Source organism: Hemibagrus wyckioides, linkage group LG07, assembly GCF_019097595.1.
Source record: "Hemibagrus wyckioides isolate EC202008001 linkage group LG07, SWU_Hwy_1.0, whole genome shotgun sequence".
Classification (NCBI taxonomy): Eukaryota; Metazoa; Chordata; class Actinopteri; order Siluriformes; family Bagridae; genus Hemibagrus; species Hemibagrus wyckioides.
Window position 1 is genome coordinate 25,627,055 of NC_080716.1, and position 25,346 is coordinate 25,652,400.

Consider the following 25,346-nt stretch of genomic DNA (forward strand, 5'->3'; position numbering starts at 1 on the left):
ATCTATCCATCTGTCTCTCTATGTCTATCTATCCATCTCTGTCTCTCTATGTCTATTTATCTATCCATCTCTGTCTCTCTGTCTATCTATCCATCTCTGTCTCTCTATGTCTATCTATCCATCTGTCTCTCTATGTCTATTTATCTATCCATCTGTCTCTCTATGTCTATCTATCCATCTCTGTCTCTCTATGTCTATTTATCTATCCATCTCTGCCTCTCTATGTCTATTTATCTATCCATCTGTCTCTCTATGTCTATTTATCTATCCATCTCTGTCTCTCTATGTCTATTTATCTATCCATCTCTGTCTCTCTATGTCTATTTATCTATCCATCTCTGCCTCTCTATGTCTATTTATCTATCCATCTCTGTCTCTCTATGTCTATTTATCTATCCATCTGTCTCTCTATGTCTATCTATCCATCTCTGTCTCTCTATGTCTATTTATCTATCCATCTCTGTCTCTCTATGTCTATTTATCTATCCATCTGTCTCTCTATGTCTATTTATCTATCCATCTCTGTCTCTCTATCCATCTCTGCCTCTCTATGTCTATTTATCTATCCATCTCTGTCTCTCTATGTCTATCTATCCATCTCTGTCTCTCTATGTCTATTTATCTATCCATCTCTGCCTCTCTATGTCTATTTATCTATCCATCTCTGTCTCTCTATGTCTATTTATCTATCCATCTGTCTCTCTATGTCTATCTATCCATCTCTGTCTCTCTCTGTCTATTTATCTATCCATCTCTGTCTCTCTATGTCTATTTATCTATCCATCTCTGTCTCTCTATGTCTATTTATCTATCCATCTCTGTCTCTCTATGTCTATTTATCTATCCATCTCTGTCTCTCTATGTCTATTTATCTATCCATCTCTGTCTCTCTATGTCTATCTATCCATCTCTGTCTATCTATCCATCTCTGTCTCTCTATGTCTATTTATCTATCCATCTCTGCCTCTCTATGTCTATTTATCTATCCATCTCTGTCTCTCTATGTCTATTTATCTATCCATCTCTGTCTCTCTATGTCTATCTATCCATCTCTGTCTATCTATCCATCTCTGTCTCTCTATGTCTATTTATCTATCCATCTGTCTCTCTATGTCTATCTATCCATCTCTGTCTCTCTATGTCTATTTATCTATCCATCTCTGCCTCTCTATGTCTATTTATCTATCCATCTCTGTCTCTCTATGTCTATTTATCTATCCATCTGTCTCTCTATGTCTATTTATCTATCCATCTCTGTCTCTCTATGTCTATCTATCCATCTCTGTCTCTCTATGTCTATCTATCCATCTCTGTCTCTCTATGTCTATTTATCTATCCATCTCTGCCTCTCTATGTCTATTTATCTATCCATCTCTGTCTCTCTATGTCTATTTATCTATCCATCTCTGTCTCTCTATGTCTATTTATCTATCCATCTCTGCCTCTCTATGTCTATTTATCTATCCATCTCTGTCTCTCTATGTCTATTTATCTATCCATCTGTCTCTCTATGTCTATTTATCTATCCATCTCTGCCTCTCTATGTCTATCTATCCATCTCTGTCTCTCTATGTCTATTTATCTATCCATCTCTGTCTCTCTGTCTATCTATCCATCTCTGTCTCTCTATGTCTATCTATCCATCTGTCTCTCTATGTCTATTTATCTATCCATCTCTGCCTCTCTATGTCTATTTATCTATCCATCTGTCTCTCTATGTCTATCTATCCATCTCTGTCTCTCTATGTCTATTTATCTATCCATCTCTGCCTCTCTATGTCTATTTATCTATCCATCTCTGTCTCTCTATGTCTATTTATCTATCCATCTGTCTCTCTATGTCTATTTATCTATCCATCTCTGTCTCTCTATGTCTATCTATCCATCTCTGTCTCTCTATGTCTATCTATCCATCTCTGTCTCTCTATGTCTATTTATCTATCCATCTCTGCCTCTCTATGTCTATTTATCTATCCATCTCTGTCTCTCTATGTCTATTTATCTATCCATCTGTCTCTCTATGTCTATTTATCTATCCATCTCTGTCTCTCTATGTCTATTTATCTATCCATCTCTGCCTCTCTATGTCTATTTATCTATCCATCTCTGTCTCTCTATGTCTATTTATCTATCCATCTGTCTCTCTATGTCTATTTATCTATCCATCTCTGTCTCTCTATCCATCTCTGTCTCTCTATGTCTATCTATCCATCTGTCTCTCTATGTCTATTTATCTATCCATCTCTGCCTCTCTATGTCTATTTATCTATCCATCTCTGTCTCTCTGTCTATTTATCTATCCATCTGTCTCTCTATGTCTATTTATCTATCCATCTCTGTCTCTCTATCCATCTCTGCCTCTCTATGTCTATTTATCTATCCATCTCTGTCTCTCTATGTCTATTTATCTATCCATCTCTGCCTCTCTATGTCTATTTATCTATCCATCTCTGTCTCTCTATGTCTATCTATCCATCTGTCTCTCTATGTCTATTTATCTATCCATCTCTGTCTCTATCCATCTCTGCCTCTCTATGTCTATTTATCTATCCATCTCTGTCTCTCTATGTCTATTTATCTATCCATCTCTGCCTCTCTATGTCTATTTATCTATCCATCTGTCTCTCTATGTCTATTTATCTATCCATCTGTCTCTCTATGTCTATTTATCTATCCATCTCTGTCTCTCTATCCATCTCTGCCTCTCTATGTCTATTTATCTATCCATCTCTGTCTCTCTATATCTATCTATTTATCTATACATCTGTCTGTCTGTCTGTCTGTCTATCTATCCAGCCGTCTGTCTGTCACTGAGGATGCAAACAAAGATTTTAAGACTTATCTTCTGGACAGAACGGACAGGAGAAGCCATGCTGTGTCAGACAGTGTGTTGCTCTGCTCTGATATCAGACACCAGGTTAAGATTTTTACAGGATAAAATACAAGTGAAAATGAAAGGTTACATTTTGATAAGTACAGAACTGAGAGACGAGACGGCATGATTCAAGACTAAGCATTTATACCACACACTTTAGTTGTCAACTTTAAAACTGCAGACATTTTCTTCATACAGATGTTTAAATCATCGAACTTAGTGGTTAGTTTGACCCTGTCTGTGATTCCTGATACTACTGGATCAAAACCTTGGATATTTAATACAATGCTGAAATTTCATATTCACACAAACATTTGTACACCATATTTCCTATAACATAATATGGAACACCTAGAAGTAATAATAAAAAAGAAACGTGTTTGACTCAAGTGAGTTTATTTACAGTATAAAAAAATTCCAACTCCAGGATGGCCATCTACTGAATATGAAGTCTAGGAATATAAAGCACTAATCATGTACGTGTGTCATGAACGCCTTCTATTTAAAATGACATATACGCCAAATCGGTATCAAAACAGATGAATGAAATGGTGAGAGAGGGGGCAAAAACTTTGTGGACACTAAACAGTCGTTAGACATATTAAGGGTGATAAACAAAACAAAACAAAAAACAAAAAGGCTATTTGTCAATTACTGAGCTGAAAGGGAAGCAATGAAGAGACTTGAGATGAAGAGTGACAAATAAACGATGCTTCCCTTTTTAAGACCAAAACAGGACATTATATACGATCAGAAGATGGAAAGAAAACACAGGCTACGTCTCGTCTTATTTAACCCACAACGGTCCGAACGGGGGGGCGGGGGCGGGGGGGATGAAGAGAAACAGTAACATTAAACTCTGAGGTTATTAAAGAAGACACAGCCTCGAGGGCAAATCAAAATCACGATACTCTTCATTTAAAGTTCATTCGGTCTCGGCGCGGGTCTCAGTCGCTCACGTCCATGTCCTGTTCTTCGTTGTGGTCGTCTCCGTTCTGCTTGGCCTGTTTCGGGGTGTGTTTGGCGCTGTCGCCGTCGGCTTCGTAGCGTGCGGGAGAGGAACCGGAATCGTCCGAATCCTTCGCCTCGCGTTCCTTCTCACTGTCGTAGCCCTGCTCCTCTTCGTCATAGTCTCGGGTCACCTGCACAAGTTAAAGGAGGGACTCACGTTTACACAAATGCTACACCAATTCCACACGCGGTCCATCACCTGACCTTGCAAGGTGGAGCTTGTTGATATGGAGTGAGCGTCACTGACCATGACATCTTTTGTTTAGCTCTAATGATATCAGCAAGACCATCTGCCTTACAGTAAATTGTTCTAATATTTTAACAAAGTGAAAAGTTTGATCTACACTACTAGTCCATACCATCTAACTACACTCACAAGAGGTATCACCATAAGTCTTGTGCTGCCCTGAGATGATTTTTGCTTAGTATTTTGTCATTTTATGTGTGTACACACAGATCAGGCATAACATTATGATCACTGAGAGGTGAAGTCAGTAGATCTCATCATCATGGCACCTGTTAGTGGGTGGGATATATCAGACAGCAAGTGAGCATTTTGTCCTCAAAGCTGATGTTAGAAGCAGGAAAAATGGACAAGCGTAAGGATTTGAGCGAGTTTGATGAAGGGCCAAATTGTGATGGCTAGTCCACTGGGTCAGAGCATCTCCAAAACTGCAGCTCTTGTGGGGTGTTCCCGGTCTGCAGTGGTCAGTATCTAAGACCAAGGAAGGAACAGAGGTGAACCGGAGACAGGGTCAAGGCTCACTGATCCAAGTGAAGGCTGGCCCGTGTGATCCGATACAACAGACGAGCTACTGTTGCTCAGACTGCTGGAGTAGTTAATACTAGTTCTGATAGAAAGGTGTCAGAATACACAGTGCAGGACGGGTCAGGGCTGTTTTGGCAGGAAAATGGGGATCAACACTGTATTAGGCAGGTGGTCATAATGTTATGCATGGTCAGTTGTATAATAGGATCAGATGAAAAGTTAAATGGTCTTCGACTGTTTTTGCAGGTAGGAAGTAAAGTTGTGAGTGGGGAAGTGAAGACGAATCAGACTTCACGTAGCAGATGATTGGTCTAAGTATATATGGGTTCTTACAGCTGTCTCTGAAATCCAGGCTTACAGACCTCTGCTGTTTAAAATCCTCCTGAACACAGGATTAAACTCGAACTTCATTAAACTTGTACTGTAATCTATAAACATGAGCCATGTGTAAAGGATGTAACTGTACAGAACATCTGGAGGTGAGAATTTAATAAATATGGACTGCCATTACTAATTTGTACCTTCACATCTCTCTTCTCGCTGTCGGACGTCCGCTCTCTCTCCTTATCTTTGCTCTTTTTCTTCTTGTTAGAGGAGCGCTCGGACTCGTCGCGGCTGCGCTCTCGGTCAGATCTCCTCTCGCGGTCGCGCTCTCGGTCCTTCTCCCTTTCCCGGTCTCTCTTCTTCTCCTTCTTGTGTCTGTATGAGAAAATAAATAAATAAATAAATAAATAAATAAATAAATAAATAAATAAATAACCACCATGATGTACAGCTTACTCTGAAGTCTCAAAATTTATAGTACTGAAAAAGGCACGGAAATTTAACTCATTTTAAAGATTAATATTAAAGACATATGGAGTGTGTGCTCTAAGTCAGAGTCACAGTCACACAAGCCACGGCTAAATGAATATGTGGCTTGTGTACTATTCTAAATCATTACTGAACACAGGCACTGTCCACTTTTTAGCTCTATATATTTTTTATACCCTTTAAAAATAACAATTTGAAAGAAATTAACAAACAAAGGAGGAGGAAAATAATAGAATGGTGCGAATAAATCTCACCGCCTTGGCGATGGCGTCCTGGACCCTCTTCTCTTGGGAGATCTTCGAGGAGATCGGCTAACACTCTTCCTTCGTCTCCTAAAACGAATAAAAAACAGACACGGATGTGAAAAGGCAGTGGCAAAAAGTATACTTCTAACAAAAAGAAGGACAAATATATACACACACACACACTATATAAAAGTTTTGGCAGCACTTTGTTTCCGGTGACACAAAATAGTGTGTATTACAACAAACATGGAAATGTTAAAGGTCTAAGTGCGGTGTTCTGACAGGTTTACGAGTTAAGATGCTGGGTGTCTGAGACTGATTTGAAAGATAATAAGATGTGCACATGAGTTACACACATCTCTACACATTTTTGACAACATGTTTTTCGATTAAAACCCAAAATTAAGGAAATTATATTTACAGCCCAGAAGAAACCCTGGTAATCTATATACTCTTTGTAAAAAAAAACAAAAAAAAAAAACAACAACAATTCTGGCCAAAACACCAGAATGAAAGAGTGAGTGAATGGATGGGTTTAGAGTGAGTCTGTGATCTCTACAGTATTAAAGCTAAGAATGAAGTTATCCCAGCTGGAGCATGGAAAAGATGAGGTGATGGTTGAAGGTTAAAACATTTACCGGCTCGTGCTTCTAGATCTCCTGGCGGTGCTGTAGCTCTTTGGAGGCGTTTTAGAGCGTTTCTTGTCTTTTTCCTCTTTCTTTCTATCCCTGAGAATGAGAGAGAAGCACCTTCATGGCGGCCCTTTTTCTTGTTTTCCTTCCTTGTGCTGAATCTGAATTTAGTCTTAAGCGTGACGGCCATGAGGATTTTCCCCCTCTGCGTCACTCGACCCCTTGTACATCAGCTTACTCGGGTATTCGAGACTAGAGGACCACGCTAAAACGCTACATTATTAAATGGAGCACCTTTCTATTAGGTTACTGAAAAATGTTTCATTAAGATAAAAAATTAATCTACAGCACTATGACAGAAAATATTCACAGAAGAGAGCTGACCGATTCAGCCAAAGTATCCTGTCATGTTACCTAGCAACAATACATCCAATCCTTGAGAATTCCTAGATTCAATAACCTTCCAGCAAAATAAATGCAGCCTGCCATTCTAACTAAAGAAAACAGCAGCACTCCTACAGCTGGCAGTAAGTTACAGAAGAGCACAAGGGGAGAGCGATCCACCAAATCATTCACATTAAATTCATTTACATTATTAATCCACAATATTATTTACACTGGGTCCTGTGGTGACGTCCACTTTCACGTAGCTCAGATATCAAACACTTTCCCTAATAAAAACCAGATCCTTTAGAACAGAAACAACCAAACACTCGGCCTGGGCAGTAAAAAAGCGCAGTGAGATCCTGCAGGACGACTTAATGAGCCGTTACAGGTATAAAGCATTACTTTTTCTTCTCACAAGCACAAGATCAACCTGTCTTTAAATACTGACTAATAGTATCTCTGCCAAATGCTTAAATATTTCATAAACATCCGTGTTTATAAACGTACTGAAATACAATCCAATAGAATCTCGCTCCCTCTTGTGACCATTTTATTGCTGTCTGGATGACAGTGGAGAAGATTTTGGAATAAAGCTTAAAGCCATGTCCACACTAATATGATTTCATTTAATAAATGCATATAGTTTTCTATCAGTGTTGTCCTTCGGGACGACTTTTGGGAAACGATAATGTGGAAGTTACTGAACACAGCAACCAAACTAAGAGCACTAAGGTCTAATGAACTTTTGATTGCACTCTTCACGGGACAAGACTCGCCTCTTTCTCTAATTTTATGAGTATTATAAAAAATAAAAAAAGTTATGGCATCAGTGACTATCGAATATGAATAATCAAATTCAGTTCCTTCATCTTGCATTTGCATATATTGTGTGAGGCTGTGTAATCACACTCAATCTCTCTGATCGCCACATCGCCCACCCCAAGACAGCATTTTACTCACTGATCGTTCTTTTCCAATCTAAAGGCTCTACTCAGTACACAACACAGACTGGATCTTATTAGAGCCAACAACGCTAAAGCAAGCCAGCTAATCTGAAGAGAAATTAAACACAGACAGGACGCATCACACATTTTCACATGGCACAGAAATGTCTGCATGCTACTTTTATAAAGTCAATGAACAGACCTTTAAAAACAGAGTAATGTTTGGATTAGCTTGCAGCACATGATGACAAAGCTTTCCGTTAGTAATATACAGACGAGCCTGAGGCGGCTCTAGGGCTCTCTCTCTAACCTGGATCTGCTGGCGGAGCGTCGGCCACGGTCTCTGGAGCGGGATCTTCTCCTCCTGGGGCTTCGGGAGCGTCTGCGGCTGCGGGAGCGGGAGCGTCTCCGAGACCTGCTGCCTGACCTCCTGTGGAGTGAATGCCTCCAAGTTAGAGCGCTGGTTCGTGAGCAGCCTCAAAAACTAAACACACTCCTCCCTCTCTTCCACTGCTTCGATTTATTGGATTTTATTTGACTTATTGAACATTTACATCGTCATTTAAAAGCATGTGAAAGTAGCATTTTCTTACATCAAGCTAAACATGGAGAATTTAGGAAACACGCCCCATTTTCAGAGACCAAAACAGTAAATAAGCAGTAGGTATAAAAGCTCAAATGAAACAGCAGCGATATCAATATCATGATAAACTAAACAGTCAAATCTTTAACACAAACTTTCTAAATATTACTTAATCATTTTTATCAATAAAACATTTTAATACAACCATATATTCTATAAATTTGTTTATGAATAATAAATTAACACTATTTCTAAGATTTTGTGTGTAAAAATACTGTACAACATACATATGTAGTGCCTCCTACACGTACCTGTGTCGAGAGCGAGAGCGGGATCTCCTGCGTCTGGATCTAGACCTGGATCTGGAGCGAGAATGCTTGCGCTTGCTGTCTTTTTTACCTGGAAAAGAAATGAACATAACTTTGATTTCTGTACTTCAGCAAACGAAGAAGTAAACCATTCCTGTGTTCGGGGATTGACGAACTCACTGCTGGGCTCGATGGCAGCAGAGATGAGGGACTGCGCCTCTCGGACTCTCTTCATGGCTTCCTCGATCTCCTTGTTGGAAGCGTCTGCCTTTAGACCCATGCTCGCCGCCATCGGGTTCATCCTGCGAGATGATGCATTGACGCCAGACTCGCTTTGAAATAAAGGTCACGTGTTTGCGTGTTTACTTAATGAGCATGTCAGACTTACTTTGGATCCACGGAGGTCATCAGCTTCAGAATCTGATCAGCAGAGAGAGCCTATAAAAAAATAATAATAATAAAAAAAAAAATGGAGTTATGTTGCGCTGGAACTGAAATGAATCAACAGTAAACAAAAGCTATGTGCACTCACCTGGGGGTTCATGCCAGGTCCAGGTAACATGGCTGGACCACCGAGAGCACCCAGAACACCACCTCCCATCTACAACAGAAACAGTGGGTTCGATGACACAAATACACAGGATGGTGCATGAGTCAGTTATACAGATTAATGTACAATTGACTCATTACAAAGAAACAAATACAAATAAAAGAATAACTCCTCCATAACCTCCTTTATTAATTTCCTCCTCTGACGCTACATACATTACAATTATTTAACTGTCCGTATGTAAACCTCATGCCTCCCCACCCCCAGGTCCTACTTGCAACCGCCCCAAGCGGGTCTCGAACCCGGGTCTCCATAATGGAAGGCTCTTGAGATCAGGGGAGTGGGTTTTTTTTACCTACCGCTGGCCTCCGTTACACTTGTACAAATAAACCTGGCTGGAAAATGGATCTCCGGGGAGTTACTACAGATGTATCTAATGCATCTTTAACAAAACCTACATTTGAATCAGATTTCTGTGCAAAACATTCGCTTCATTCCTCTCTGACTGAACACTAAACATCTTTAGTTATAATCTTCTCCTGGCTCAGGGTTGATTAATGACCCTAACCATCATAATTACATACAGTGTGAGACTTATTACCCATCATCTAGCATATGACAGCCCTATTAAACTGTACAGCTGACGCTGACTGCTGGTGCGAAAGTATGTGCACCCCTGACCATCACATCCATGTGGTGTTCATCCCCAAACTGTTGCCACAAAGTTGGAAGCTTAGAATAGTAAGAGACTTGAACCTGTTCCAGCTTGATAATGCCCTTGTGCACAAAGCTGAAGTGTGAGAACTTAAGTGTACTGACTCTGAACTGGAATACCTCACCAACATCAGTGTCTGATCTCACTAATGCTACTGTAGCTGAATAAACACAAACCCCTACAGGTGAAAGCCTTCCTAGAAGAGTGGAGCTTTTTATAGTACCAAAGTGAACCAGAGACGAATCTGATCAAATGTTCAGACTTTCCATCACATTTATCTTAATATTAAAGCCTCATCAACACAAAACAGCGTGTGTTCGAGTAGTGCACATTACCGATGCAAGAGGGTTGGGCGTGGGCAGCAGTCCTCCTCCAGGGAGAAGCCCGGCGACGGCGTTGGCAGGCGCCATCAGCGACAAAGCTTTTGACTCATCCGGGATCACACCTTCAAGATCAAGAAAGCTTGAATTAAAACCCGAAACAAGACGGCGGACAAGCTCAAGAAGGGGGGAGAGACACACACAGAACATTCAGATTTCTCAGACAATAAAACATCCTCGCCTCCAAATGTCATTACCACCTGCGTCTCTTCTCTTATTTAGGTATCTTTTGATTGATTTTTTTTTTCTTAAATTTATTTGTTAAATTGTTGTCCCTTATCACTGAGTGAGAAACTAAGCTGGGGAAATTTCATTTAAAAAAAAAAAAAAAAAAAGACACACTACTGCAGTTAATACTGCCAAGATGTGATCACCTGGACGCGTGTTATTTAAGTCATGAACCAAACGTGAGCGAGCACAGTGGCTTCTCCGGGTGATGTGCTTTCAACTTTTCATATAGACGTTTTATGAACAAGCGACTCACGTTGGCAGCTTCGCTAAAAGCACACAGAGAAAGATCGAGATACACAACACAAAAACACTTTCAGAGAGATTGTGGCGATGAACAGTAAAAAAAATAATGCTTCAATGTATGTGTTTTTTTTTTTCGTTTTTTTTTTTTACTGAAAACAACTGACAAAGAAACAAGAGCAAGAGTTTACGCTTACACAGTACTTCAAATGCACGTGTCGAAATGTTTTTTGCTTAAACTCTGGGCTTTTGCTGGAGACTTTTCCTTACCTGCTGCCTCACGGGAACACTAGCCTGACCACAGCACACATGCTAACACGTGCTCTTACACATCACTAACACACGCTTTAACAACACTTCAGTCCCAACAAAAGCCTGAAATGTGTGTGTGTAGGGGATATTTCACAATTGTGTCATTATTACATGGATGAACTTGCACACAGAGAGAGAGAGAGAGAGAGAGAGAGAGAGAGAGAGAGAGAAAAAAGAATAAAATCTTGACAGGAGAACACATTTTGAACAAAAGCAATGAACAAGGACATTAGAAAAGATTGCTGCAGGAGACAAAACTGTAGGGCTGTATTTTCGAGTTTCATTTTCGGCACGGCCTGGTAAACAGGACTGGCAGAGCCAGGGAAAAAGAACTGTAAAACACAACAACAAAAACAAGAGACCACTGTTAAAAGAGAGGAAAGAAAATCACACCTGTCTTTTACATCATGTGGAGCCCACCTAGCAAAAAAAATATCAACACCACAGTGCTAATGTGAAAAATGATTCATTTAGGCTACAAAAAAATAAAAAATAAAAAAAATAAAAACTCTTTCCATCGAGCGAAACCCATAATGTGTAACTGATATGAAAGATGAAAGGAAAAAAATAAACAGCTTAATATTTCATATGTACAATGTCTGGATCAATCCACATGGAGTCACCTCAGTGATTTTTATATATTAAAAAAAATAAAATAAATAAAAAACACAACAAAAAAAGAGGAAATGTTTGACAGAACCACAATGTTTTATGTGGAGAACTATGCATATTGGCAAACTACGCACAATTTACATATTTATATACCTAGGAGAGAGACAGAGAGAGAGAAACACACACAGAGAGAGAGAGAGAGAGAGAGAGAGAGAGAGAGAGAAGAAAAAAAAAAGAAACAAGAAGAAGGGGAGAGGAGGGGAGGGCAAAAAAGGTGTGGCGGCTGGCGTTTTGTAATTGCCTACAGTCGCCTGTTGGCAGGGAGAGGACCACTTTCAGCCTTCAGGGAGGGGGCTCTGCGTTTGCCTTCTCCACTACAAAAACCACACACAAACAAACAAGAGAACATTTTTAATAGGAGACAGTCTAAAATGATGAACTGGTGGTGGTGGTGGTGGTGGGGAGGGGGGGACGAAAAAACATGAGCAGGATAATGAACATGAGCGCGTTTGTCTTTTTTTGTCCCCTTGTATTTATATTTTTTAAATAAACGTGCCGCTTGTCTCGGTCCGTGATCCTGGAGTAGACTGCTAGCTTTAATAAACCTTCACCTGAATGTGTTAGAGCAGTAAAGATATCACGTCCGCATACGCAGAGGACCTTATTTACCACTGATGATCAGAGGAGTGTGTACATCCAGCCCCTCCGTCTATGTATAAAAAAATAAATAAATAAAAAAAGAAAATACACTGCAGAGTGATTTGAGACAAGGTTTAAACAGAGGATGAGTCCTGCACACGGAAATACGCTCCTCTGTTATCATTACTGAACTAAGGGTGTTTTCCTGAAGGAATTTCCTAAGGGGAAAATGCAGCCCTGACACTAGGAAGATCCTTCAGAGGGAAATGTCTGCATTATTTCAACACTATATAATAATAAGTTACATAATAACAGAACTGACATGCTTTTTAAAACATTACAAAACTGCAACCTTACGTGAGGAACGTCTTAATAGTGCAGGCCAAGGATCTGCTGACCAGTGGGAGTTTATCAAGTGTGTTCCAACAGAAACAATGTTTTGCTGTAAAGGTCAACGTGTACACAACAGACATGTATCATGCATGTACGGTCACGCCCACTTTCCCACCCCCCCTTCTACCCTAGCTGCATCTCACAATCTTAATGCACATCAGGGATCATTAAGGAAGACGCTCATTATTAAACTATGGGGGGCATTTCCTTTTGGTGCTTCTGTTACTCAGCTGTGAGGAGGAAACGTGCACTGGCTGTATAAATCAGTGGTGAGACATCAGTGATATATATATAGGTTTTAAACATTTCACAATCGACTCTGGTGGAAGAGAAGCGAGTGTCTGTACATCAGTCTGCCAAAGGAAACACGTGACTGACGTGAGGCGGAACACCGGGAGGTACCAACCTTCTGCGTAGGGCACAACTATAAGAGCCCTGTCCACAAAGACTGTGTTTGTGAGGTGCTGGGAAACGCCGACCGACTCCTGCTCGCTGAACCTCACGAAGCACACGCGCGAAGTCACCGGCATGGTGGAGTCACTGCAACACAAGAGACAGGACCACAGTTCAGTGTCAAGATGATCATCAGAACAGAATATGGGGCGAAGCACAAGAGGTCGATTTTAACTCTATTTGCTGATTCACGTTAACACTTAATACTGTCTGTGCTTTTGTGCACATGCAAAATGATCAAAGTGTTATATATATCATGTTATATAATATTTTCAGCAGACGCTATCTCTCAGTCGATGTCGCAGAAGATCCGGAGTCTGTTCCTGGAAACACTGGGCCCAAATGTGGGAATACACCCTGGGATGGGACTCCAATCCATCATATAGCACCACACACACACTCACTCACATTCCTACACCGACAGACAATTAGGTTCCATTCAATTACTATAAGAAGCCAAGATACATCCCATTTGTACAGAGTGCTGAAATCATGCTGTACTTTATATGAAGGGAAAACCCAAAGGTCAGAATATTTATTCTGTAACTGTTTAAAGGAAAAAAAAAACTATACCTGGTTAAACTATTTAAATAATTCATTAAATTAATGTAAATATTCACACACACATATATACATACATATTTACATATATATTTTATACCTGTTTTTCATCCAATTCTCCATATTTATTCCTAAATCTCTGAATTTAGTATTTTTCTGATATATTTTCTTATATTGTTATATTCCTCTATATTTTGTAATATTTTATATTTTGTTATTTGATATATTTTTGTACCCTAATTTGGGTATTTTAGTATTTTTGTTAAATTCCTTCCTATTTTATCTATTACCTGTGTTTGTGGATACTGCTGGAAACTGTGAATTTCCCTTTGGGATGAATAAAGTATCTATCTATCTATCTATCTATCTATCCACAGTTTGGTTTCTGTTCTTTCATTTAACACCATTTATTTTTTTCCCCCTTCTTTAAACCGGACTTGCAAACGCAAACAAACAAATAAGACCACATCTAAAAACAATCTGAGGAAATACACAGTTATTAATTTAGTAAACAAAAATAAACATCAACCTTTGACTGAAGCATAAACAGAACACGTTTATTCTGTAACGTTTTGGTGAAATTATTATTATTATTATTATTATTCTGTGTATAAATCTTGAAGGGAAAGGTTCCCTTAAAATATATATAGGCTAGCTTGTTAGCATGCTAGTCATGCGGCTAGGCTAAGCTAAGGAGGCTAAAAAGCGCGGCCTACTCCTTTCCGCCTGTGGGTACAGACCCTACGAAAGGACTTACAGCACATTAATTAGCAGGAGTTTATAAGTATATACTCGATATAAAGTGTGTTTTATTTATTTCTACTCACTCCGGAGGGAAGAGTTTGAGCTCCTCGACGGTTCCCAGGAAGCCGAACAGAGTGCGCATCTGCTCCGAGGTGGCGCTCGGGGACACGTTCGTCACCTGCACAACGTTCGTCCCGGAACTCATCTTTAAAAGGAAAAAGGAAAACAAATCACAAAACCCCCAGGAATATGAGAAGCTCGATCTAAACGCCGCTTCAGAAAGGCGTCTCCAGAACAGCGCGGTGGTTTTTGTTCGTTTTTCTACACCGAGACAGCGCTCTCCTCCTGACTGCAGGCCGGAGCGCGCGCGTCCATCAAACAACCGTCTCTGGAGCAGCGGAAGCGTGCCTCTGTTACACACACCGGAAACGCGTCATCAGGACAGGGTCGCGCGCTTTGAAATGTTGTCTCAAACGTCTTTTTTTTTTATTTGAAAAGAAGGCGTATATATATATTTATATGTATCTAAATACCTTTTAAATACACACACATATATATATATATTTTTCAATTAGCAAAATCTTTTTTCCCCCACTACTTCGTACCGGAAAAAAACCCCACGATTTGTTCTGCGCATGCGCGAAACATCACGTTATAACGGTGTATTATTAGTATTATTATAACAACAGTATTTGTTGTATAATTAAACTGTTGTGAATCTTTTATTTTTTTAATTCAGCCTGATAGAACGCCTTTGGGATGAATTAGAGTGGAGACACCTTTACATGCACATGAATGTAATATGGAGTTGACCCGCCCCTTTACAGCTATAACAGCTTCAACTCTTCTGGGAAGGCTTTCCACAAGGTTTAGGAGTGTGTCTATGGGAATTTTTGACCATTCCTCTAGAAGAGCATTTGTGAGGTCAGGCACTGATGTTGGACAAGAAGGTCTGACTCACAGTCTCCGCTCTAAATCATCCCAAAGGTGTTCTATCGGGTTGAGGTCAGGACTCTGTGCAGGCCAGTCAAGTTCCTCCACATCAAACTCACTCATCCATGTCTTTATGGACCTTGCTTTGTACACTGGTGTGCAGTCATGTTGGAATAGGAAGGGGTCATCACCAAACTGTTCCCACAAACCATGAAATTGTCCAAAATGTCTTGGTATGCTGAAACATTAAGAGTTCCTTTATACTGGAACTAAGGGGCCGAGTCCAACCTCTGAAAAACTACACCTGAATTCAATGATTTGGAGGGGTGTCCCAAAACTTTTGGCAATATAGTGTATCATAAAAATCATTGTCATTGCATTAGTAATCATATTGTATGGTTTCAAATTCAGCCTTATGAAATGAAATTGTATTATATTGTATCGGATTCAGTGATAATACTATAGCCTTAGATTCCTGTTGTTGGCTGACAGGACTCTATACCAGTGTGGTCTGGGGCTGTTATAGCTCATCTACTTCATGGATGATAGGGAGGTTTTAAACATTAAAACATTTAACCATTCAATCATCTATTCATTACACCATTCATTCATTCATTCATTCATTCATTCATTCATTCATTCATTCATTCATTCATTCATTCATCAGTCCATCCAACCATTTTACCATTCAACTATTAAACCATCCACCTATCCCTTCATTTAACAATTTAAACATTTAACCATCTCCACATTTAAACATCAATTCATGTAAACATCCATTCTTCCACCCATGAAGCCCCAGAGTCCTGTTCATGTCTGAACTCGATGTGGTCTTTAGCTATTCTAGCCTTTTTGGCTCGTGGTTGAGTGCATTGAGATGCTTTCTGCTCACAAAAGCTGTAAATTACCATAGTCTTCCTGTCAGCTTGAACCCCAGTCTGGCCATTCTCATACACAGTATATATTGCAGGAAATTAATTTCTACACTAGGGAAGTGACTTGGTTTATGATAAATGAAAACAAAGAATCATTATCAAATGAATAGATTTAGGTAACACTAAAATGCTACCAATGTTTATAAACTTCTAGTAGTTATACTATTGATTTTAGTGTCGAAAAGAAGGAAAAATTAGATAACAATAAGAACATTTTCCTTTATGCAAATAATTATTAAAACAAAGAAACAAACAAACAAATGAATAAATAAACCACCAAGGCCATAAACAAGGTTTAATACCACACTCACTAGTAACAAGCTTTATTTTGGCATGGCTGTGAAAGGCCCCTCCATATAATACAAAGCTGTTCAGGAATGTTAAACAAAGCAAAGCCTTCCTTTTCTTAGCTCAAACAACAGCTGCCTCTATGTTCGGCAGCCTCTGTTTCAGTGCCTCGTGTGGCTGTATAACTGAAAAACAGAGAACAAGGGATTTGAAGTGAAAGTGAACATGTTGCAGTCTTGTGTTAATACGAGTTCAGATATCAGTCAGTGAAATGAAGCAGTAATGTTAAGACTGTACAGTATGTGCGGGTAGGAAGGAATGAATTCATAGGTGTATTTATTCTGTTTATTTAATGTCATGTGTTTAATGTGGTTAATGCAGCGTTCAGCCATCCCTCTATTTCACCATTCAACAATTTCAACATCTATCTATCATCCATCTGTCCATCCATCCATGAACCCACGCATTTTTCCATTTAACCATTCAACTATTTTAAAATATATCCATTCATTCATTTAACCATTAAACATCTATCTATCTATCTATCTATCTATCTATCTATCTATCTATCTATCTATCTATCTATCTATCTATCTATCTATCTATCTATCCATCCACCCATCCATCCACCCATGCATACAACTGTCCAATCATCCATCCATCCATCCTTGCATATAACTGTCCAGTCATCCATCCATCCATCCATCCATCCATCCATCCATCCATCCATTTCATCATTTAAACATCCATTAATTTAATTTTCCATCCATCCATCCATCCATCCATGCATCTATCCATCCATCCATCCATGCATCCATCCATCCATGCATCCATCCATCCATCCATCCATGCATCCATCCATCCATGCATCCATGCATACCACTGTCCAGTCATCCATCCATCCATCCTTGCATACCACTGTCCAGTCAGTCATTCATTCATCCATCCATCCATCCATCCATTTCACCATTCAACTATTTCAACATCTATCCACTCACCCACCTATCCATCTATCTCTCCCTCCATTCATGAACCCATCCATTTCTTTATTTTACCATTCAACTTTTTAAACATATACCCATTCATCCATTTAACCATTAAACAGCTATCCATCTATCTATCTTTCAATCCATCCATCCATCCATCCATCCATTTATCCAAATAACCATCCATTTACTTAATGTTTTATCCATCCATTCATCTATCCATCCACCCAGACACCCAAACAGTACATAAAAGTATTTAACAGTCTATCCATCCTACACCCTACAGCTTTGTGCTGTAAGCCACTAAACTAAATTATCCAAGTTTTCTAATTCAAAAGATTTTTCAGTAATCTCTAAATGTTTGATTTTAAGAACTATTTACATCTATTTATTTCCTCTTGTAGATTTACAACCATCACTGGAGTAAAATAATAATCTCTCCGATGTCTAACAGATGAGGAGTTAAGTCTTGTTCCCATGAGAATTGAAAACAATAATAATCCTTCGTAAGAACAATGGTCACCTTCATGGCCAGGGATTGCACATGTTCTTGAAACCCACATTTGAACATGTTTGTGTTTGAAATTAGAGATAAAATTTATACCTTGGTGAAATATGATGGTCAAATAATAAAACTGGATGTATTAAGAGTTCCTAATACTGATGGGATTTGGTTAAAATACCTATAATCTCATGAGTAGTAACAGTAGATATATATATATATATATATATATATATATATATATATATATATATATATATATATATATATCCATCCATCCATCCATCCATCCATCCATCCATATATCTTTCTGTCTGTCTGTCTATCCATCCATCCATCCATCCACCTATCTGTCTGTGTGTCTGTCCGCCCATCCGTCCATCCGTCCATCCATCCATTCATCCATCCATCCATCCATCCATCCACCTATCTGTCTGTGTGTCTGTCCGCCCATCCGTCCATCCATCCATCCATCCATCCATCCATATATCTTTCTGTCTGTCTGTCTATCTATCTGTTTCTGTTAAATGTTGTAAATTGAGAAACTAAATAAAGTGACATTGTAAAACGTCTTAAGTAAAAGTTTTTAATGAGGTGGGTTTTTTGTGTAATGTGCGATTAGCTTGTTTTGTAAGCGGGTCTTGTGTTTGTTTCTTTATCCCCCACGCCTTCAACAGCCTCAGAACTATAGATCCCAATTTTGGGCAGCAAATCCTCTTTGACATCACAGGTATTGTGAGCAGAAGCTCAGCGTCGCGATACAAAGAAACTGTTGTTCTGCCAGCTTTGTAATTAGTCCGAGCTAGCTGAAGCGTAGCATGTGAAAGCAGGGGCAGTTATAAAGAGTGTTGCTGTTGGGTTTAAGCAGCACCCTGAAGGACAGAGCACACACCAGGCCACACAGGCTGTGTTACAGAACTCCACAGCACGCAGCGGGAAAGAATCATGGTCAGCCGGTGAGTTGAACCTTGACAAGATTCTATTATACGTATTGGACAAATTTGTTCAGGAAAGCGATGTTGAGCTTCAGGTGTGCACACAACAATAAAAAAAATGGTCGCAGTTAAGAATCGTTTCAGCGAGTCAGATCATTTGACTCGGCTCACTGCTAAGAATCCAATCTTTTGCCTCTCAAATGATTCATTTTTTTTAGAAATATAATTTTCTTATAATAAAGTTAATGTTCCCATGTTAGTGTCATTGTGTTTGTTTACTCATTATCATTTCATCCTGATTATTATTGATCTATCCATTGATCCATCTTTAATGGCTGGTCATTGTCCCTGTCATTTCAGGCAGATGTATCTGGGTTTATAGCACAGCACTGGGACTCTGAGGCTTGTGCATGTGTGCGTGTGCGTGTGTGTGTGTGTGTGTGTGTGTAAGCTTTCAATCATAAAATGTTAACTCTCAAGTTACACAGTCTATCTGAGATTATATACTTAATGTTTATCGCTGGATTTTATTGAGAGAGATCAATACAGTATATAATTACAGTGCATCACTTTTTCACGCTCTCACCCTTGTGCTTTTTAGTCATCCTTAGTGTTTTTAGTCATTTCTATTGAAATAGCATTTGAGTTGAACGTTCTGCTTGCCCATATGTGTGTGTGTGTGTTGTGGGAAATTTCTTTGATTGAGTAAAACAGTCAATAGTTGTACTCAAATCTCCTGAACATAATGTGTTGTAAATTAATTATTTAATTAACTTAAATATGACCATCACAGAGTCAGAGTTTTCCCGCCTCACAGCTCCAGGATCCCTGGGTTTGTATGTCTGTATGGAGTTTCCCTTTTTCTAGCCATGTTCATATTAGTTTCCACTGGGCTCTCCAGTTTCCTCCAACCTCTCAAAAACATACCCTAGGTGTACTGGGGAAGATAAATCTCAACTTCGGTGAGAATGTATGCATGTATGTAAGGTGCTCTGTGGAGGACCGGCATCCCATCCAGGGTGAACTCTCTCAGCTTGTGATCATCTTTCTGTGATAAGTTCAGGATCTAACACGATCTGGACCAGAGAAAGTGCTTAATGATCGACGAATATATCCAACAAAGAGCTCAGATCTGAAATACACTGTAAGAGCATTGTCTAGATTGTCAGGGTTTTTGCTGTGGTTTAAAATATCATTAATTTATATTTTCGGTAAAACTAGATTCACATATAACATTAGAAATGGTTGTATAATAATAAAATAATGGATTTAAAAAATGAAGAAATCTGAAAGGAAGCTTTCCAGATATTTAATTGTCATGTCCCGGTGTCTTGGTACTGAATAATTCTTTATGATATGCTATATGTTATTTATTAAGTGATATTCCTTTAATTTAGTATTTAATCCTGATTTGGATTAAAGCATCGGCTCATTTACTAATATTCTAGGTGCTAGATTTTCATAGTTGGTTAAAAAATTTCAAAAAATTTGAAATATATGTAAATGTAAATAAATGTAAATAAATGTAAAATTATTCACTTTTTAGTTTTGAGCATCCTGCTGGAGACTATAAGAAGATCTTTGAGACTGTGGAGGAGCTCAGTGAACCTCTTCCAGCCACAGTTACTGGTATGGTCAGCTTTTATTTTATCATAATAATAATAATAATAATAATAATAATAATAATAATAATAATAATAATAATAATAATAATAATAATAATAATAATTATTATTATTATTATTATTATTATTATTATTATTATTATTATTACTATTATTATTATTGTTGTTGTTGTTTTCATGTTTTGTTAGTCATGTGTTTTAAGCTACGCTTCTTAGTCCCTATACCTCTTACAACATCATTCATAGATATAGAAAAATATCCTATTATCTCTTCATTTCAGGATAAAAAAAAACCCAAATATTATTCCAGCCCACTAATAAACTGCCTCGTCTCATTAATCAGCAGGCGGTGATGTGGGTCAAAGGAACAGGAATCCAATAAATTTTTCTTTTACACTGATTCTTGATTCCTAACGATCAACGCTATTTACATTCCATGAGGTCTAAATTGCTGTATCATGTTTAGGTCGGATCCCGTCGTTTATCAGAGGAAGTCTGCTCCGTCTGGGTCCGGGCCTGTTCGAGGTCGGTTCTGAACCCTTCTATCATCTCTTCGATGGTCAAGCTCTGATGCACAAGTTTGATTTCAGCAATGGTCAGGTCACTTACTTCCGCAGGTAGGTTTACAATCTTCTACAGAAAGATTTACTTTCCAGACATCCGTCTACAGATGATTAGCACTCACACTAGCAGGACAACTGTACAGAACCTGTTCATATCTTCTTCTTTTTTAGCTTTTAGGTTTTTCTTTTAGTTTAGTATAATAATAATGACAATATTAAGAGTGTGAAATAATGAATAAATAATTATGCAAGACTAAAGCATTGGGAATTTGAATAATAATGATACAGCAAAAGCTCTGGTGAATTATAAGGATACTTTGGTAAGTGATAACAGGAACTTGACTTGTAGATGTTTCACAACATTAAATATAAATAGATAATTGAAAAGAAATAAACCTGTCCATCCATTTTCTGTAGCATTTATCCTACATATGGTCACAAGGAACCTGGAGTCTATCCCTGGGGACTTGGGGCACTAGGCAGGGTTAGGCATAGGACACAATCACACACAAACCAAACAATTTAGAGAAGCCAATCAGCCTACAACACATGTCTTTGGACTGGGAGAAGAAAGTGGTGAACCCAGAGAGCACTGGGAGAACATGCAAACTCCACACAAACACAGGGTGGAGACAGGAATCAAACCCCCAACCCCAGAGGTGCGAGGAAAACATGCTAACCACTAAACCACCAAGTGTGACATGTTGTTAAGTAATAAATAGTTTCCTCTTGGCTGATTGTCATTTCTAAATTGCCCATAGTGTATAGCGATGGATGGGTGGATTAGCCTACGGGGGGATAACAATAACTCCACATAGCATCACCCTTCTGTTAATTATTTCCCTGTAACAGCATGGCCAGCTATTTAGCAGTACAAAAATTCCATTGTACTTCCATTTTATTGTATTTTACTTTTTAAATTCCTTTTTTATTCTACTTTTATGTTCTTTTCATAACACAGATAGTCATAAAAAACACTTGACCGCATGTCGTTCTGTGTATTATTGTTTATGTGACTAATAGAATGTGAATTTTTTTATAAAGTGTTATATTCCTTAAATATTGACCATAATCTGCGGAGCTATATATCTATTACACCAATCAGGCATAACATTATGAACACTGAGAGGTGAAGTGAATAACACTGATGATCTCCTCATCATGGCACCTGTTAGTGGGTGGGATATATTAGCCAGCAAGTGAACATTTTGTTCTCAAAGCTGATGTGTTAGAAGCAGGAAAAATGGACAAGCCTTTTAGTCCTTTAAGTCCTGTAAGTGGTGAGGTGGGGCCCATGGAGGACTTAAAGGATCTGCTGCTAACATCTTGATGCCAGATCCCACAGCACACCTTCAGGGATCTAGTGGAGTCCATGCCTCTACAGATCAAGGCAGTTTTGGCACCAAAAGGGGGACTGACACAATATTAGGCAGGTGGTCATAATGTTATGCCTGATTGGTGTATACTAGATGAATATATAGAAAAATGGTTTAGAGATTTCCTGAACTGTGTTTGTTTCCCTCACAGGTTCATTAAAACAGATGCTTACGTTCGAGCCATAACAGAGAACCGTGTAGTGATCACTGAATTCGGAACATGTGCTTATCCAGACCCCTGCAAGAACATCTTCTCCAGGTTTTATTCACTGCTCTTGACTTTATTCTTTCCTTGTATTTGTAAAGTTCCTATTTAGAAATCTCTGTCGTGTATAAAAGCTGTGTATGATGTGTTTGTACACATGACTGGTGTGTATTTTGTGCAGGTTTTTCTCTTACTTCAAGGGCGTGGAGGTAACAGATAACTGTCTGGTGAACGTTTATCCCATTGGAGAAGATTTCTACGCCGTAACAGAGACCAACTATATCACTAAAGTGAACCCGGAGACTTTAGAGACTCTAAAAAAGGTGACGGTTTATCAATGAACCTTTTTAAAAAATGAATCCTATAGAACTTTTTCAATATTTAATAATAAAATGACTGAGGTGAGGACAACTCTCTTTGGGTTCTCTTTGGTTCTCTTTGGGAGTGACCAGGTTGGACAGGATTAGGAACGAGTACATCAGAAGGACAGCTCATGTTGGACGTTTGGAGGACAAAGTTAGGGAGGCCAGATTAAGATGGTTTGGACATGTTCAGAGGAGGGAGAGTGAGTATATCGGTAGGAGAATGTTGGACATGGAGCTGCCAGGAAGAGGAAGGGGAAAGAGGAAGGCCAAAGAGGAGGTATATGGATGTAATAAATGAGGATATGAAGCTAGTGGGTGTAAGTGTTGAGGATGCAGGAGATAGGGATAGGTGGAGAGAGATGATTCACTGTGGTCACCCCTGAAGGGAAAAGCCAAAAGAAGAAGAAGAAGAAGAGGTGAAGACAACAGTTTGACAAAAAATCAGCCCTATATAGGGTTTCAGTGCTTGAACCCCTAATAAAGCACATTTTATAATGTTAAAGGTGACATTAATCTATAGTGCGCTACATGGATCAGGCATAACATTATGACCACCTGCCTAATATTGTGTTGGTCCCAATTTTGCTGCCAAAACAGCCTTGTTGAGGCATGGACTCCACTAGATCCCTGTGGGATCTGGCACAAAGATATTAGCAGCAGATACTTTAAGTCCTGATACTTACAGGATGTAAAGGATACTTTTGATAGATACTGACCGCTGCAGACCGGGAACACCCCACAAGAGCTGCAGTTTTGGAGACGCTCTGATCCAGTGGTCTAGCCATCACAATTTGGCCCTTCATCAAACTCGCTCAAATCCTTACACTTGTCCATTTTTCCTGCTTCTAACACATCAACTTTGAGGACAAAATGTTCACTTGCTGCCTAATATATCCCACCCACTAACAGGTGCCATGATGAGGAGATCATCAGTCTTATTCACTTCACCTCTCAGTGGTCATGTTATGGCTGATCGGTGATCTGTTTCAGTATACTTCACAAACATCACACTTGCGTTTATAATAAGAGCATTACATAGCAATTTTTTCTTTCTGAAATGAAAGGTGGACATGTGTAAATATGTCAACATAAACGGAATAACGGCTCACCCTCACATCGAAAGAGACGGTACGGTCTACAACATCGGGAACTGCATGGGGAAAGGAGCCTCTCTGGCCTACAACATCGTCAAGATCCCACCCAAGCAGAAAGGTAACCAGCTCTCCAAATATCACCATCTGGATTATACAGAATTATGAACTATGCAGACAGGATGAACATGGAATTGAACTGAATTAATGAACATGCAGGTGAATGAAATGAACAGAAGCGTCGAGTGAACTGAACGGATCTAATGATAACGATCGTACCGTAGATATGTAAAATCTTTCAAATCAAAACTCGTGAAATGAATATCAAGTATTAAAGCAACATCCCAGCATTATTCATGATGATTTATTTATAAGTATTATTTATAAGTAACCGCCGCATTGTAGATTTCTACACTCTACAAAGAAGATTTCCAAAAATTCCAAAAATCCTTGTGACTTCTAATAGGATCGTGTGTGTGTGTGTGTGTGTGTTTTCAGATAAGTCGGACCCCATCGAGAAATCCAAGGTGGTGGTGCAGTTCCCCAGCGCTGAGAGGTTTAAGCCGTCCTACGTGCACAGGTTCACATTCAATTTCAAATAAAAAACAATGACAAGATAATAGATGAGTAATCATCAACTAAAGCTATAAAGCAATAAGATAGAAATGAGACGACTCTCTTGACGTGTTCTCTCTCTCTCTCTCTCTCTTTCTCTCTCTCTCTGTATATGTGTGTGTGTGTGTGTTCAGCTTCGGGATGACGGAGAACTACTTTGTGTTTGTAGAGACGCCTGTCAAAATCAACCTGCTGAAGTTCCTGAGCGCCTGGGCCATCCGCGGAACCAACTACATGGACTGCTTTGAATCTGACGAGCAGAAAGGAGTAATTAGATTTAAAATATTACACACCAGAGCATAGAGTAAGCCTCCTGGTGGTCCAGTGGCAGGATCCGGCGCTCTCATTGCCATTACCAGGGTTCGATTCATGGGCAGGGTGCTAACCCAGCCACTGAAGAGTTAACTCTTCAACTGCATCAGGAAGGGCATCCAGCATAAAACCTGTGCCAAATCCAAACATGCGGACCAAATGATCCTCTGTGGAACAACAACATACCAGAGCATAGTGTATTATGAGAAAGAACACAA

The 25,346-nt window shown here is 39.1% G+C and overlaps 2 protein-coding genes across 3 annotated transcripts in view; one reads left to right on the top strand and one right to left on the bottom strand.

Annotated features, from left to right (window-relative positions):
* Positions 1-2,999: 2,999 nt before the first annotated feature.
* LOC131355767 (serine/arginine-rich splicing factor 11-like) lies at positions 3,000-14,802 on the bottom strand. 2 transcript variants are annotated; one of them, XM_058394245.1, is made up of 12 exons: positions 14,481-14,801; positions 13,046-13,179; positions 10,168-10,277; positions 9,100-9,168; positions 8,956-9,005; positions 8,748-8,869; positions 8,571-8,658; positions 7,987-8,106; positions 6,352-6,441; positions 5,723-5,800; positions 5,177-5,354; positions 3,000-4,017 (listed from the first exon to the last, which is right to left on the bottom strand). In XM_058394245.1, the coding sequence occupies exons 1-12, from the start codon at positions 14,600-14,602 to the stop codon at positions 3,823-3,825; spliced, it is 1,356 nt and encodes a 451-aa protein (XP_058250228.1). In that variant the 5' UTR covers positions 14,603-14,801; the 3' UTR covers positions 3,000-3,822. The 2 variants fall into 2 exon arrangements, with proteins under 2 accessions (XP_058250228.1, XP_058250229.1); XM_058394246.1 differs by lacking the exon at positions 6,352-6,441 and having other exon boundaries at positions 14,481-14,802.
* Positions 14,803-18,924: 4,122 nt separating this feature from the next.
* The window catches only part of rpe65a (retinoid isomerohydrolase RPE65 a), an 11,374-nt gene continuing 4,952 nt past the window's right edge, over positions 18,925-25,346 (top strand). Inside the window, exons 1-8 of the mRNA XM_058395638.1 lie at positions 18,925-18,997; positions 20,523-20,605; positions 21,068-21,218; positions 22,692-22,799; positions 22,927-23,068; positions 24,175-24,322; positions 24,700-24,781; positions 24,951-25,083. Coding sequence (XP_058251621.1) covers positions 18,987-18,997; positions 20,523-20,605; positions 21,068-21,218; positions 22,692-22,799; positions 22,927-23,068; positions 24,175-24,322; positions 24,700-24,781; positions 24,951-25,083 — 858 coding nt within the window. The 5' untranslated portion in view covers positions 18,925-18,986. The remainder of the gene's footprint in view (positions 18,998-20,522; positions 20,606-21,067; positions 21,219-22,691; positions 22,800-22,926; positions 23,069-24,174; positions 24,323-24,699; positions 24,782-24,950; positions 25,084-25,346) is intronic.